A 17602-nucleotide genomic window follows, 5' to 3' on the forward strand; every position below is an offset into this window, starting at 1 on the left:
TACCTCCTTAACCTGTAGAATCTCAACCATAATCCACTGTAATTGTAACCATGTGTATTTCATAACACTAGGATCAAATCTGTCATATGCATCTTGCACATTTGTTATGAGCTCATCTATGTTCTTAGGAAGAGTTTGATACATTAAAGCTTGTATGGCTTCAAAAAAACCTAAATCAAGAACATTTAAATCTGGGGACTGAGGTGGCTGTTGAATGAGCATGATGTTGAACCCATTTTGAGTTGCTGCTGCCTTGAATGCCTCATCATTTCCTTGTATGTGAGGCCTAGCATTGTCCTGGGTGAATATATCCTTGGACATACCAGCAGGCCACTTACTCATTATAGATGGCAGTACATTTGTATAATCATGTCTCTGATGACCTTCTGAGTGATCCTCTCAACAGCCTTTGTTTCAATAGTGCCCTTATCTCTGTTTAGGTAGTGTATTTTGCTGCCACCCTCTCTACAAAAGGAAAGATGCCAAACTTGCCATCATGAATCAGATTACCTTCAGCATCATACATTGGTTTTGATACTACCCCCATAAACATAGCTTTAATTTTGAATCTCTTTGATTGGCAACATCTATATGGATCATCTTCTCTTGGCAATAAATAAAATCTCCTTGTATCTGGGTTCAAGTAGAACATTTCTCATCAATGTGTATGATGTTCTTCATGTGTATAAACTGTGCTTGTTCAGTGGGTGTGTCAGGCAGAATGTGGGATAGCACCCACTTCATCCTCTCCAATTTGTGAGTCTCTGTCAAACTTGGATGGTTACTACTTGTATAGCTTCTGAGCTTCCCCTTCTTGAGCAGTCTATAAATTGCTAAAGGAGACACTTTAAGTGCCCCAGCAAAGCATCTAACTGAAGTGCGTAAATTCAGTGGCACTGATTGGAGAAACTCTTCACTATATTCCTTTAATTTCCTCCCCACAATTCCCTTTTTCCTTGACCTGACATCAATGACATCACCCTTAACTCTTTGATTGCATGCTCTTTTCCATAATCTCTCTATTGTGTGTCTTGAAACACCATACTTCTCTGTTGTCTTCTTCAATGCACCATATGGTAATATTCCGTTCTCTTCCATAATTAACAATTCATCTACAGCTTTCCTTCTCTTTTCATGTTTCATCTCAGGTTTAATTCTTCTGTTTTGTTCTTGTGTAGCAGATTCTGGTTCAGAGGAGATTTGACTGTTGAAGTTGGGCACAATCTCTTCAAGTAGTTGTAGATAGTACTCATCCAAGTCCTCTTCATCAACAACAGCATTGTACATTTCTTGTGCTGCATCCATTTTGTCCAGATGCAGCAAATGATGAAGAGATTAACAAACTGAATTTTTTTGCCTTAGATTTTGGTTGGTTAATATAGTGCTGCGTGTGTGCAGTGAATGTGTAGGAGAGAATGTTCTCTACCTTATGTAAGCAGTTTGGTTGGTAGGAACATTGATTTTTTGGGGGAATGTTTGTAACCCTTAAATAGGGAAAACAAGGATTTGGTGGTAAATTTAACTAAAGTTTAAGTGGTTTCAAATTTTAGAGGGAAGCCAAAATTTTCTATTTTGGTTGAAAAGGTTTCATGTGTAAAAGGTTAATGTACTTCCAAAAAAATGGAGGGAAAAAAAAAAGTGGTCCCCTTTGTTCCCCAAAGCTGGCGGGCAAAAAACATGTGGTCCCCAACTTTTTCTTTCTCCCTCCTTTTCACATGGGACCACTAGATTTAATCTACCTCCCTTTATACTACTTAAACATACATATGAAATTTTGCCTAGGAGTCCGTTTTAATCACAATGTACCATCTATTTTGAAACGGAGGAAGTATAACTTTTGTTACAAATTCGCAATATTATAATTTTTTTTTACCATTAGAGAGTGATCGAAATATGTTTCGAAATAAGTTTCATATACAATATAGTTTTACAAAATATGAAAACTTATTTATTTGGATGAAAAATAACGTTCTTTATTCTTTTTTTAATTACATGTAAAAAGAATTATAAAAATAGCGTATTATATGTGGGGCAGTATCAATTATATCTTTGAAAATCATACTTTTAAAAATTGAGTTATATAAAGATAAAAATACATATTTATAATTTTGAACCTATAGCATACCATAATGTCGTTCCATGAATCACATGAAAGTTTGTCAACGACATTGCAAAGGTATTATGCAATCACTAATTATTTTATTGATAGAATATATATTGTATATTGTTCATGTTTGTTTTTTCACATATATACATATGTCTGATTTTATTGTTTTCTCCATGAACTTGATTCTATTAAACTAATTGAAAAATCAATGTTCGCGTTTCTAGACTATTTGAGGTCACATATCATAAACAACGAGAGAGTTTGATAAGTTTTGATATGGTCATGATGGATGAAGATGTATATTTTTCTCTTAAACATTATTTTCGATTATTAATAGAGGTTAGTTTTATATTTAGTTAAATATATTTAAGATACATACCGTCATTATGATGTTTTTTTCACTTTTCTATCTTTCATTCTATATGTGCTAGTGTTTATGTACCATTAAAAGTTGAAGTTGTGGTTGACACTCATGTTTTTTATAATTTTTCTGTCATGCATCTATTAAATCAATACCCTCTACTTTCTTCAAGTATCATTAGAGAGTTCTTCATATTAAAATTTTGTTAACTATATTAGTCATACTAATCATCGGGATACTATTTAATAATAGACTTAACTACAATATTTAGTTTAATATTTAAAAATATACTTTATTCGTTCTTTTTCTACTGCAAGAATGGGTTTGGGAATGAATTTTAAGGAAATAAAAATGTGAATAGTTTAGCATAAAGGTACCCCTTTAATTGACAAATGTAGGACCCTTAATAAAGTAAACGCAACTTTATGAGATAATTGATGAGTAATAAATGATGATTTTATTAACATAAAGTAAAGGCAATATTGTCAGTTATAGTTGATTTTTTTACTAAAATAAAGTGGTTCAAATAGATAAAACTACTCAAAATGGTGATTATTGCAATAGAAAAAGAATAGAGAAAATATGTAAATAAAATGGTGTTGAAGAATCTCATTCTATAGCAACACAAAATCAACAATGTTAACAAAAATATTTTGCAAAAAAAAATATAAACAATAACCCGTGCAATGCACAGACTTCAAAACAATGGTCTACTATAAGGTAGGTTATTATGCTTTCACAAGACTCACAATTCAAAATCATTTAAAAAGAATTTATAATCATATGATAAAGAATACATATAGAAGCAGGCGAGTGGCTACTACTATAATTCTTTTTTCTTTATTTAACACCTCATGAGAAATCAATCACCTCGATGGAGGATTACTATTTTAGTACTTCTATATGTAACCATACATTAAAATTAGTATTATAAGTTTCTTTTTGGGCTTCTCTGTAATTCCATCACGTTGTTACTCAGTATGTCAAGAAACCTTCAATGATTTACATAACCGTTGGCTGATCTGGACATCTGGTTGCTAATTTCTGTTATAAGGAATTAAGAATAAATATGTCAGAACTAATTCTAGTTACAATAATATTTCTCCTCTCTAATGGCTTAACTTTTTTCTTTTAGAAAAAGAAAGTTTTTTTTTTTTTCTGGACAGAAGGAACACTAAATTAGTGCACATAACCTGGAGTGAGAAGAAGGAACTAATGGTACCCAGATTTGGTGATTTAACTCTGTACCACATGAGAAAGAATACATAATTAATGGGAATATAATGTGGTACCGAAAATGAGATATAAAACTGAATCAGGGAGGTAAGGCAGAAACAATAGGCCTCTGAAGCTTGCTCTTTGAAATTCTAGTACAGAACATAAACATCAAAATCACACAAGAAAGCATAAAAAGTCTGAAATATGATCGTATCTCCTGCATTCCGAGCTCAAAAACCTCCATTTTTTTTCCATATCTGTTCCGTCTACTCATCAAGTATCCATCTAAATAGTCGTCAATTGATATCCACTTAACTGATTCCTCCGACTTAGCAAGGCCAAGCAGTTGTGGTCCAAACTTGAAAATTGTGAAGAACGCAGCAGACCAGTCATTAAGAACTCTCTACAATAAATACAAAATTATTCAGCTTTGCATATTAGGAAACCTCAAGGCAAGCAGTCTGGCCAGGAAAAACAATTCAGAAAACAAAGTATAAAAGGGATCAGACTCATCAGAGTCAGAGAGCTGGTTTAGGCTGGCCGAGCCTGGCTGGGTAAATTCAACAAGACCAACTCAGAGTACCGGCATGGCGGCACAGCAAGTTGGATAGATCTACCAAACCACAGGTCATGCCTCAAACTCCAAGTCCACTAGCCTGCCACAGACCGACCCGAACTAGGCCAGCCCAGTTAACCGGAATAATTTTAAGCCAGCAAAACAAAGTGGCCCAACTGACCCTCACAGCCTGGTTGGTCTGTGTTCCGGTTCGACTTCGTAAAACCCGCCCCGACAAGATCGCACAGACCCACTGGCCACCAATAAAACAAACAAATGTAATAAAGCTCATCATACCTTATAGGTGGTTAGATCTGTTGGGTTGAACATTCTGAAGCAGTCTTTTGAAGGAGCTGATTCATCTCCATAGATCTGCAAATGTGCATTAAACTTGTAAGACCGCTGCAAAAAGGTAAGTTAATCAAATAATTACATAAAGCAAGCAGCATCTGACAAACCTCGAAAGTGAAAGCCATGGGAACTTTTGCAATCTCATAAATATAATCCGTCGCAGTGCCATGTGCTAGATACCTAGAACAAAGAAGATGGTAAGCTAAAAAGAATGTTTATGCAGCGATTTGTGCATGAAATGCAGGCTATGGATAAGCAATTTCATTGAATATGATTTTTAAAAAATTAAACTGCTATTCTTCTTCAACCCTCTGTTCATCCTCAAAGATTAAGGAACCTCAACCAAATACCAACCCCAAGTGATGGGGTTAAGTCTTTGATTGTATACTCAGAGCCACCCATTATGCTTAATCATCCATATGATCATTAAACAGGACCCTAACTAATTCACGTAATTAAAAACCCGAGAAGCCCTCTCTTTTCCAATCAAATGACTGTGGAGTGTCCCATCAAGCTCAACCCCAACAGTTCTGCACAACTCAAAAGAAATAAATCCTTAAACCTTCAGAGTTACTTCTTATATAAATTAATCAAAGATCATCAATTTGATTTTTGTTTGTGGGTTGAAGAATGATGTGTTAATATGTGATTTTACCCCCCCCCCCCACCTTGGCAATTGAGTAGAACTTGAGCTCTTTTGAACTCCATTTTGTATAATTTGATACAGTTGGACTTGCTACCGATCTTTTGTGCTTTATTGTGCAGGTTACACATATAAGGCCTCAATCTAGCTATGGAAGGTAAGTCCTCCAAACATAAAACTTGAAGTCAGGATAGAGAAATGGGCACCACCTGACTGCGTGAACCACATGGTCGGGCGAAAACCGCTAGATAAAAGGAGATGCCTTTATCGAAATTCCTCAAAAACAATATATAGTGATAAAAAAAAGTATGAAAAAACACTAAAGATGATGTTTTGACAGGCGCTTCACCCACCGGATCATGCGCGTAAGCGATTTATCACTCAATTTAGAGGCTTTGCTCGGTAAACCATGCGGTTTCCGCCCCATGAGACGTTTATCACCCTACCAGGTAGTGCCCTTTTCTCTACTGACTTCAATTTTTTCTATTCGGAGCACTTGTCTTGCTTCCCCGACTGTGTGTGGGCGTCAAATAATCATTGGACTTGTCTTCCATAGCTAAATTGAGGCCATAGATGCCTAACGTGTACAATAAATTAAAAAAGAACAGAGCAAGTCCAACCATATCAAATCATACAAAATGGAGCTCAAATTGATACTCAATTACCAAGGAAGCGTGTTAAAATCATATATCAATTGAAACACATCAAAGAAGCATATGATTGTAGTGTTGAAGATTACAAGTATTCACTCCAAGTTGCAAGTTGACATGATTGGTTAGCACACATGGCCGGAACAGAGGTGAGATAGGGGTGTATTTGGGTTCAGTTTTCTTGAGTCTGTGACTGTTGGCTCCCGTAGTTAAGGTGTTGTATTTGGTGGATGAAGCCCTAAAAGGTGGTCGTGCTGGTGGCCATGAACAGAAGACTAACAGGAGAGAGAACTGAAGAATTGTTGAGATTGAGGTTGATTGAAGACTCGTTTAATAAAGGTTCAATCAAAGGGTTTAGTGTTAAATAATAGTTAATTTATGTTTATCTGGGTAATAAGGTGAGGGGCGGCTTTGGCCTATGAGTAGGCAGTTCAAAGCATAATGGTGGTTTGTTTTCATAAGGAATTAATGGGTGGTTTTGAGAATATGCCTCTCACTTAATATTGGTATTTGGGTATATATCCACAAATAAAAATTCATCTAACATAACATAACATAACATAATATCAAAATATTATTTAATTAATAATAAATTCATAATGGTAAGTTATTAATAATAATAACTTATTTCCTACGTTTTCTTTTGTTGTTCCTATTTGGAATCTTTTGTGAGAGAAAATTGGTCAAACTAGACAGAACTTTTGGAAATGGATGGAGTATTAAATAAAATAATAATAAGTTATTAAATAATAATAATAAACTATTAAATTCTAATGATAAAGTATCTAATAATAATGACAATATTAATAATAATAGTAATAATAATAGTAGTAAAAGCAATAGTAATAGGAGTATAATAATAATAATAATAATAATAATAATAATAATAATAATAATAATAATAATAATAATAATAATAATAATAATAATGATAATAATAATAAAAATAATAATAATAATAATAATAATAGTAATTGTAATAATTATATTAAAATTAATATTAATATTAATATTAATACTAATAATAGTAATAGTAGTAGTAATAAAAATAATAATAATAATAATAATAATAATAATAATAGTAATAGTAATAATAATAATAATAATAATAATAATAATAGTAATAGTAATAATAATAATAATAATAATAATAATAAAATTGGTGTGAAAATTGGTGTGAAGAAAAATAACATCCTGGTTCTTGTGTTATTTTGGTGGATGAAGCCCTAAAAGTGGTCGTGCTAGTGGCCATCTACAGAAGACTAACAGGAGAGAGAAGTGAGGAATTGCTGAGATTGAGGTTGATTGAAGACTCGTTTAATGAAGGTCCAATCAAAGGGTTTAGTGTTAAAATTGTTAACTTATGTTTATTTGGGTAATAAGGTGAGGGGCGGCTTTAGCCTCTGAGTATGCAGTTTGAAGCATAATGGTGGTTTGTTTTCACAAGGAATTAATGGGTGATTTTGAGAAATGCCTCTCCCTTAATAGTGCTATTTGGGTAAAGATCCACAGATAAAAATTCATCTAAACCAATGATAGGAATTTGCAAACTCTTATTTTTCTCTTCCTCCCTCTTTTTTAAGAACTAGTCTTCTATGCATGTGATGCTTGCGTCGATTGTTTGGGTCTATTCTTAATAAATTTCATCAAAATATAATTATAAAAATACAAACAAATGTAATCTATAAAGTTTTTAGAAATTGAGATAAACATTTAGATGTAAAGTTTTGTAATCAAATTAAATTTGTAATTTTTTTTATTGAGTAACCATTTTTCTCATTATGTCAAATTACGTTGTTAATGCTTATCTAGTTTATTATTGGAATTTTAGACCCATCTTCAAATTACGACAGGATATAATTATACAAATCTTAATATCCAATTAAATATATATATTTAGCTAAGGATAAAAAATACATTTCATTGGGGGACACCATAGCTCCCCCTTGGCTTATATAATAGAGATGAGCAGCTATAACATAGTCGGGGAGCGCAACTGATATTACATAATATCATGTTCAGGCTTGTACATCACAGAGTCCAGACACTTATGAATAGGAAACCAGAACTATTTATGAGCTCATGGTTCTGCATAACTGCCCAAAATGAAGCGGCTTTGCGTTCAACACATTTTTCACTCGTTTCAGAAAAATAAACAATGTGCATAAAGCACTTTATAAGTGCTGAAATAAAATCGGTAAAAGTATTTTTTAGCTTTAGTTTGATAAACTAACCCAACAGAGCCTCCCCCAGAACCAGTCATGCAGCGACCTTGGAAGTGCCGATAGTTTAAATCATTGACCAAGGCTTTCATTTTAGCTGAAGATGCTCCATCTGGGGTAGTATTTCTGTGGTCATATGGCATGAATAAAGCCTGAGAAACAGAGAGGGAAGAATGCAAATCAAACATCACTGCGGCAGAGATGTATGATAAGGGGCCATCAAAAGGGAGATATACAATAGCAATTTAAACAAAAAATACAATGATATGCAACAATACACAATCTGTCCGGAAGATGATTGAATAGATATATTCCCTGTGTCCATGTAAGTTTACACAGTTTGACTTTGACGGTCTGAAAGACACACATTTGACAATTAATACTATAAAATATATATCAATAAAAATTATTAAGTTGACATTATACCACATTGTAACAAAAATAACTAGTTCCCAAAGTATAGTGTTTTATCTTACATAAAACTAGTATGGTATGTACTATGTATGGTGCATAGATTATAACAATGGTCTTCCATGTGTTTCATAACAGCATATCCACATATTGTATTTCTTACTTAGCAACGGTTACTAAAATGTAGTAGTAAAGGTCATGATGGAACTCTCTGGAATAAAATGTCATTGGCATTTGTTATAAACTAAACTACACAACATCATTTTATTACAAAGGCTAGAGTGGAAATAGATACATCATGGTACAATTGCTTGTAGCTATTTAAGGGTTGGTAAATCAAATCCTAAGATCTCCTATAAGTCTCAGAAAGAATGTGCTCATAATATTTGCCTCTCCCAGGCTCCCATGGCCGACTAATATCTATATCCCATTCAGGGACTGGCAGCAGCAGCACAGAGATTACTCTTATGGCCTGTTTGGTAGGGCGTACTAGAAGGCGGTAATGACAATGAAATATGCAAGTTTTATGGAAAATCCCATATTCATACCCATAGTAACGAAATCTCATCCACAAACATGTGATGTCCTTCAAAATTTTCCATTTCCACTCAATACCCCATCAAAATTGATAATGAATGATAATACAAATGTATGAACAAAAAGACATGTTCAGGAATAAACTCCAATTACCACGGACATTGACTTGATTTTTTTCTTATAAAATCTACAATATAATACATTATTAGTTACCACAAATTTTACCATACCAAACGGGCAATTCATTCTTAAAACCTTTGAGCAGATGCAGCAGATATCAAAATATGATCAACCTATGGCAAACCTAAAAGCTGGAAGCGAATGAAATAATGGATCCAATAGTAACCATACAAATGTATAGCTCAACAAATGGACATGGAAATTATTATTCAACACTTTGTCGATCAAAGTACCACATTGTATGGACTTGTGGTTTTCTTACCAATAAGAGGAGTACCATCTTCAACTCAACCAAAACCTAGTATTCTTCCAAGGTCAGAGTAAGAATTTTATAACCAAGGGAGGGGAGCTCATATTCTGCCTTTCGTATAACAAATGTTAGAGGAACATTAGACATGAAGAAATGACAAAAAGGAAAAAGGGCAGGCAATGATGTTGGCACCCCTCAATTCTTCATAGCTTATCTCTCTCTCTGAACAGGGATATTGGAAAGAAGAGTGTGCAGATAATAGCACTCAAAAGCACCATAAGGCAAATAGGATTGAACCCAAACTCAGACAACAAGAAGGCACGTCATGGAAACTATGAAATCACTAGGCTGACATCTTCAATACTAACAGATACACTCCGAAATCTCAAGTTGTATGGTTGAAGCAGAGGAAGGGAATTAGGGGGCCTAACCAGCCAGTGACCCTTACAGTAGTTAATTGTCAAGCTAGGTCAGTTCACCAAAGTTTATTGCAAACACAAAGTATATGGTATAAACATTTCATTACCTGCATTCCAGAGTGCACATTAACCCATAAATGTGGCTCAAATGACAAGGCAAGTTTCCGCATTATTTGGCTCTCAGGCTCGCTAAAAGGAGCACTTCCAGGATTTTCTTCATAAGGATCATAATCCTGTCATGGAGGACCAACAGCACGAGGATAAATTGTCAGAGAAAAATCTCACGTTGTCCAGTGATACAGAGGTAGTCCTACCACATAGCATAGCAAGTTAGCAACAATCCAAATCAAGGGAATTCGAGGGTGTTTTCAGCTGATCTGTTCACTGAAAAGTGATCAGGCCATTTCAGAAAGAAATAGATTTTCCTTCAAGACGGTCCAGATATGAAATCCTATCAACTTGGAAACGTTTAAAAGGTATCTGGGAACCCTCAATAGAACTCCACACGTGACTGACCCAGAATTAAAGAGGCTAACTAAAGAAAGGAAAGGAATAGCACAGAGAGAGTAAAAAGGGCCACTTCTTAATGATTTATCTTTTTACTGTCTACATCAATGAACTATAACCTTACTGACATAGATATTGGAAGGATAATTTTTACCAAATGGGCTGTACTGATATACATCATCTTTTATGTCACAATGCCTTGGGAAATTATGGGCCAATTTGCCTACCTAGATACTCACTTGGTAGATTTAATTGTCAGTAGAAGAGAATAAATAACACTCAAAAGAATTTACGAAACTCACGTACATTAAACCAAGAGGCAAGAGATGTACAAGCAACAAATACTTGCATATTATCGAGGCATACATGAGCCTTGTAAGAACTACTCATCCCTAGATTACGGTTCTTTCTACTTTGTAAAAACCCGATCTTCAAATTTGTCCCCCTTAGATTCAGGAAGGTTATTTCAACAATTCAATTGCAACTAAAATCACAAGGACTAAAACCTCGCCTCTAGCCTCCTGAATGGACTATTGACTTCACATTCATCCAAGAGATCATCCAATAGACTCCCACTTGCACATACTACCACCTCCAGAAACAGCCAATACATGCCACATTCAACCAGTCAACCACACAATTGACGCTGCTCCAAATTAAGAAGAGGAACGCATCCCTCCAAAACAAATGGGTGCTCTAACGTCCCATATTTACAACACACTCCCGATCCAAAATACCAAACTACCTTCCTCATGATTGACCTATGCTATCACATAGCAGCCAATGAACACCAAGATCTCACAATAAGCATCAATTTCACTCGTGTAGAGATGAATCAATGAGAATCTCACAAGCAATGCAAATAGCATCATCAATACACACAATATGAGCAAACCCCTTCTAAAATAAGAGAAAAAAATCCCCAGAGTCTAATTGATCATCCTATATACAACAGTGAACAGGGTGAAATCTTTTTGGGGTATTAATTCAAATAATATTGTTTCCCTCATGTACTGCACTTTACCTTCACTATAGTCGCCAATCTTTCCCCTCAAAGAAATGCAAAATTGTAGGCCAGAATATTTGCAATCTCCTTTCACATAAAACTAATGAACTGTCATCCTAACCTAGTTATGCACACACATAGTAAAGAGAAGTCAGACAAGCTAAGAAGTGGAATGGAAATGATGATCTGTAGCATGCAAGAGAAGTGGCACGCCAAATAGAGAAGTAAAATGTATGTCTAGATTCTGGATGGTTTAATTGGGCAATAACTGGAGAACCAAAAATTAAGTTAATATCACATCTCTCTATAACACTGACAGACCCCACTAAACACAGTTACACAGGCTAAGGTTGTCGTCTTTCTATCTTCATAAAAATAAGCAAGCAATGAATTAGCGCAAATAGAGATTAGAGAGATACAAACCTTTTCCTTTTTTCCCCAATCTACACTCCAGTTGCGGTTCAGATCAACTCCTCTTCCTGTCAATGAAACAACAACAAGATTAAGAAATACAACATAAACATCAGAGTATATTGCATGAAAAGGCCCACAAAACTGTGTACATACCATTTCTCCTTTCACAAAGATCTCCATCCTCCACTCGTTTACGACCATTAATATTTTCCATAGGCACAACCTAATAGAGACATAATCAGATATATTAGAGATCTCTCCAGGCTTCCGTAGATAATAACCTAAAATCTGAAACGGGGAGGTCAAATATCCCAATAAATGCATTTCTTTAGTCCCTAAAATCTGGAAGCTTGACCTGTATAGACAGTGTACATGAACTAAATATTCAGGTGATAAAAGTCAGGTCAGCACTCAGCCCAGTGGCAATAGGAGCTGAAGCTCACCCAACAATGAGGATAATTTGGTAAACCTTCAAAGTAGCTTTTTTCAAAGTAGCCTCATCAAGATATCAAGCTGAAGCTCACCCACAATGGAAGTATATTAAGCCCAAAACAAATAATACAAGGAACGAGAGTCGATGCGAAACGTGGTACGGGAAACGCTACCTTGGGTGAATCGGGAACGTTGGGTCATTTTTAACTGATTTTTTTCAATAGATTTAGAAACTGAAATTAAAATGCAATAAGAAAAAAATCCAAAATCTTGATTTCCAATTTCTGATAATCTGATTACATCCTAAAAATTTCAGAATACAGATACAAGATTAAAAGTTAAACTAAAGACTTAAATTTAAAGTACTCTAACTCGTGATAGTAAATGAAAAATTAAGAAAAAAAACTCAATCTGCATATTGTTGCCTCTTAGGTGCAGTTGGCATTGTTGTGTTTCCTTCCTCCTCTTCCCACCTCATGTCCTCTAATCTAACTGTTGAATCATCCAAATATGAACTCTCTAGTTCGATGTCCCAATTCCTATGTGGTCCTTGTTTGTAGTTGGTTGCAAAATAGGAGATAACTATTAGAGTGGATGAACACCAACTTATCAGCCCATATCTTGGTTCACTTTGCAGAAAATCATTGATCATTGCCTCATCTAAACATCCATATTATATTCCACAGAGTAAACTTGACTTAATTACTAAGATCACAATCACCGTTCCCTTCACATTCAATAATTTTAATGACTGGAGTAACTTGAAAGTTTATAAAGAAAATAATTACCTTAACAATAAGCTTGTCGAGTGTGTTGTTCAAGGACTTTCGATCCATTTTGGGCAGAAATTCTTCTTCACTCAATATTGAAAGGATTCGCAAGGCAAGCTCAGATGTAATGAGCTCTCTCCCATGCTGCCCAAAAGTCTGGAACACAAGGAATCATCTGTCAAAAACAGCACCAATCACCAATCTGAGACAAATCTAACCACTAATGTCCAAATTGGAATTTGATAGCAATGACTACTATATGGTACAGACTTCACTCCAGACCACATTCAGATCCTGTTTTCAAAGTCATTTTTTGCTGGTTTATGCTACAAAATCCTCATTGAAAAAATCCAGCAGACATATTGATTCCAGTCAAAATTACTTTAATCTACCGAGCGATGCGCAAAATATTGAGAGCACCTAGGAGCATCATGCTTTGTGCTCTCACAACATGGTTCATCAATGGATCTAATTATTAAGGTTCAGAAAATGAAATTCAAATTGAATTATATCAATGACTTATTCATCTACAACTACAGATAAAGTGTTGCTTGCTGAAAAGCCTCTCAACTCATGCTCATCAATAAAATTATCAATAAATAATGTTCAATAAAATGAACATCAATAAAACACTATAGATAAGTTATAAGTATACATACCACACAAGCAATATTTAAGACTTATCTTTAAAAACTTTTATTCAACATAAGCATTCCCGTTATTAAATGGCACAACATATTACATACTTATATGCATATTCTTTATCATCATACTTTTAATACTTTAAGCAGTAATTACTTCAACATTATTAGTCAATAAAAGCCAGAAAAAAATTAATAAAAAAATAAAAAATTTAGGAACTTACAAGAAGAATCCTAAACTTTGACTTGTCATCTTCCTTTCTATCCCTGCAGTAAGTAACGACAGCTACCTGTGCTTGATATCCTCTGTTTTCAGATTCAATTGTTTCTATCTGTCACATAGTACAACAACTAAACATTGATGCCTACTTTCAAACAGTACACTGAAAGTGAAATAAATTAATTCATACCAATTTTTTTTTGCAAGAATCTAAAAAGAAATAACTCACATTTAGCTTGTTTGGATGACGATGGACCAATGCCTCAATCTCTTCCATCAAATCAACACTAAAAACAAATTAATTTAATATAAATCTAACCGACAATATTGAAACAAAACCCAATAAAATTAAGATTACAATGTTTAATTTCCCACTAAAGCGTCTCCATTTCTTGCAATCAAGTTCAAAATAATCGACACCCACAAAAATTGGAGTAAAACCCACAAAAATTGAGGTTACAATATTAAATTTTCCACCAAAATTATCTCCATTTCTTGCAATCAAGCTTAAAAAAAAAAAAAAAAAAAAAAACACCCACAAAAATTGGAACAAAACCCAGAAAAATTAAGGTTACAAAATTCAATCTCCCACTAAAACTCCCCCAATTTCATGGAATTATGAAAAGTACCTGGAATGATAGAGATCACGATTGATGGGAGTGATGATGGAATTACGGTCAGTTCGAGCATCCACAGGTGAGAAAAATGGCAAGCAAGCAAGAAAAACGATGAAGATCCAATAAGAGGAGAGAGAATCCATCTGAATCTACAGAGGGAAAGAGGAGAGAGAAAGAGTTTGTGTGTAATAAATTGATGCCGTTGTTTTTCATTTGATTGTCATGATTAATCCCAATTTTGGAGTGTTAATCAAATGATGAATGATATATGAGAGGAGAGAGAGAGAGAGAAAAAGGGGGTGGGGGCAGTTGTCACTTTGTCAGTTGGTCGTCTGAATCTTCACGTTCAACTTGCACCAGCAAAATCCATCCTACTTTTCTATTTCTTCTCGATTGCCAAAATTTAATGTTGGATCCCCATTTACAAGTTTTAATGATTCTTGACTTTTCTTTCCCCCAATGAGCCTGTGACCATTTGACAAATGAGAATCAAAGACTGTTAAAATTGGAGTCGTAAAATAAAGGGTGTGAGGCTGAGGCCCTGTGCTTTAAAGTTTCCTCTTATAATTTTTGTTTAGTTCAGGTAGTTCAATATAACCCAAAAGATTAGGGCCTTTTGATATACTACTATCAAAATTATTCAACAGTTGGTATTGCTGACTTGCTGGAGAAAGTATACTCCCATATTTGATATAGAGAAACTTTTCCCATACCAGAGTACTTGATATGATTAGATTTAGCTTAGATATAATTTAATAGCTAACTGATATGATAAGATATTGTTAGGATATGATATAAGATTTCAACTAACAAATCCCAAAAAAAAATTAAGAAAAACAAAAAAAATTATAATTTTTTAATATTACTTTTGTCATCAAAATTACATAAATGTCATGGTATTGGCACATACCCGGTATGGGAATATCATTGCTCGACTTGCTGTGAGCAAATAAAAGAGTAAGGATTATTTAGCACACACTAGTGATAGTTGGTACTAGCATTTTTTTAAGATATACGTGCATGTCATATTAATGTTTTTTTTCGTAATTAGTTATTCATCAGTATTACAAAAAAAATTTATTCGAACAAACATTTATTTTTAATTTTTTAATATGTTTTTCTTAAATCAATGTTTCGTCGGTTTTTTTAGTTATTTGTTTATCATTACTCAAATACAATATTGAGAGAAGGAATAATAAGGTAGAAGAAAGTTTGTTTGTAAAAAAAGTAGAAAATTTTGTGTATTAGTTTCAATCTTTGAATATTAATAAAGTGGAAGTGGTTGGTTTATATATTACCGAATAATAATCAATATTTAGGCTTACTATATATACATATGGTAATTTTAATTCATTAATGGTGTATCAGACTCTAAACTATCATCAGTATAATTAGTTATATGAAATTCAAGTTTTTGTTTTCTCTTCTAGTTGTGTCAATCAAGTTATATTCTCAATTTAGTTTTTTATCAAAGTTTTTCACATATGTAAGAAGAGAAAATCATTCTCCTTAGTTTAATATTTGATTGAAATTTCAAATTCAATTCCTTTGGTAAATTGTTCAATATATATGGCAAGTAGGAAGAAGAAAAATTATTTAATATATATGGTAATTTAAATTTATTAAGGTAGTGTTTGGAAACTTTTATTTCATTTCAAATAATGGAATTGAAATCTGGAATTTAAAGTTTGTATTTCAATTCCTAATCATGTTTTGTAAAAGGGGTTTAATAGAGGAGAGAGAAATAGAAGTTTAATGGAGGAGAGAGAAAAAGTGTGGGTTTACTAAAGGAGAGAGAAATAAATATTAGAAAGAGAATGAGTGAAGTTGGGATATAGATACTCATGGAGTTGGGATATTAATGAGGAGAGAATTTCAAATGACAAGATAATAGCTTGAATTTGAAATTCTACTAATATAGGCTTTTGATAAGAATTTGGACAAATTCCATAATTTCAAATTCCATGCCATCCAAACAATAGATTGCATCCAAATCCAGGATTTGAAATTAAATCTTGCTATCCAAACATAGCATAAAGGTATATCATACTTTTTGTAAGGGACGGGAATACCATCTTCCTCCGACCTTCACGTATATAATAGAGATTATATTAGAACCAATTTTCAAGAAAAAGGCCTAAACCATAAAATTTACCATAATACTCCCCCGTTCCATTATATTGTTTGCTTCTCATTCTTTTTTTTACAGGAATGAAGGTTCATAGAACATTAAATGATAACAATGAATGTTGGGGAAAAAAACTAATTTTAGGATATAGGATAGAGAACAATGGGTGAAAGAGCATTAAATATACAATTTAGAGAAAAAACAATAATTCCAAGGATCAATTAAATAAGAGAAATTTCCTGAGATATATATCCCTGGAGTTTGACCTACCCATCACGTTTTGAAAATTCATCGACTACCCTTGAGGTTTGATTTTTGTCTCAATATAATTACTATTGACGAAACACTAACACCGTAGATTTCAGTGGCGTATCCAGGAATTGAATCACGTGGGTTCGAACTTGTTCAAACATGCATATAGCCGAAACTAGTCTTATATGCACGCAAACGACGAGATTTTAATATTAATACTTATATTTAAAGGTGTTTAAACAATTATATTGGTGGATTGTAATTTGAGTTAGACAATTTATTTCAATTTTAATTTTTCAATAAGATAATAATCAAACATGTATATACAAATATTATTTTAAATTTAGGTATTAAAAATGAACATAATCTCCCTGCGTATATTCCTCTTCGTTCAATCAACTAATGAATTAAAAACTCTATTATTTTTAAGGTAGAATAAGTATGAAAACTTATATTTAATGTATAAGTACTTGGTGAGAGGGGAATTTTTGTAAAGAAGGGAAGCTAGAAAATGGAGGATTAGAAGAAATAAGAAAAATAAAACAAAAAAAGGAAGAAGTTGTAATAGTAATATAAAAACAAAGGGAGGAAGAAAAGGAAAAAAAAATCGAAATATAAAAAACAAAGGGAGGAAGAAAAGGAAAAAACAAAAACCGAAATATAAAAATAAAGGGAGGAAGAAAAGGAAAAAAACAAAAACTGGAATATAA

The 17602-nt window shown here is 33.4% G+C and overlaps 1 protein-coding gene across 3 annotated transcripts; it reads right to left on the reverse strand.

Annotated features, from left to right (window-relative positions):
* Positions 1–3226: 3226 nt before the first annotated feature.
* Positions 3227–15039, reverse strand: LOC104905661 (uncharacterized). Of its 3 annotated transcripts, XM_057392528.1 has the most exons (13): positions 14525–15034; positions 14125–14182; positions 13900–14007; positions 13053–13190; positions 11986–12055; positions 11842–11897; positions 10013–10138; positions 8121–8260; positions 4701–4773; positions 4540–4614; positions 4003–4089; positions 3662–3710; positions 3227–3512 (listed from the first exon to the last, which is right to left on the reverse strand). In XM_057392528.1, the coding sequence occupies exons 1-12, from the start codon at positions 14653–14655 to the stop codon at positions 3705–3707; spliced, it is 1068 nt and encodes a 355-aa protein (XP_057248511.1). In that variant the 5' UTR covers positions 14656–15034; the 3' UTR covers positions 3227–3512; positions 3662–3704. The 3 variants fall into 3 exon arrangements, with proteins under 3 accessions (XP_057248511.1, XP_048501834.1, XP_019107762.1); XM_048645877.2 differs by lacking the exon at positions 3662–3710 and having other exon boundaries at positions 14525–15039; XM_019252217.3 differs by lacking the exons at positions 3227–3512; positions 3662–3710 and having other exon boundaries at positions 3721–4089; positions 14525–15036.
* Between the last annotated feature and the right edge of the window lie 2563 nt (positions 15040–17602).

The sequence above is a fragment of the Beta vulgaris genome, chromosome 1 (genome assembly GCF_026745355.1).
Source record: "Beta vulgaris subsp. vulgaris cultivar EL10 chromosome 1, EL10.2, whole genome shotgun sequence".
Lineage (NCBI taxonomy): Eukaryota > Viridiplantae > Streptophyta > Magnoliopsida > Caryophyllales > Amaranthaceae > Beta > Beta vulgaris.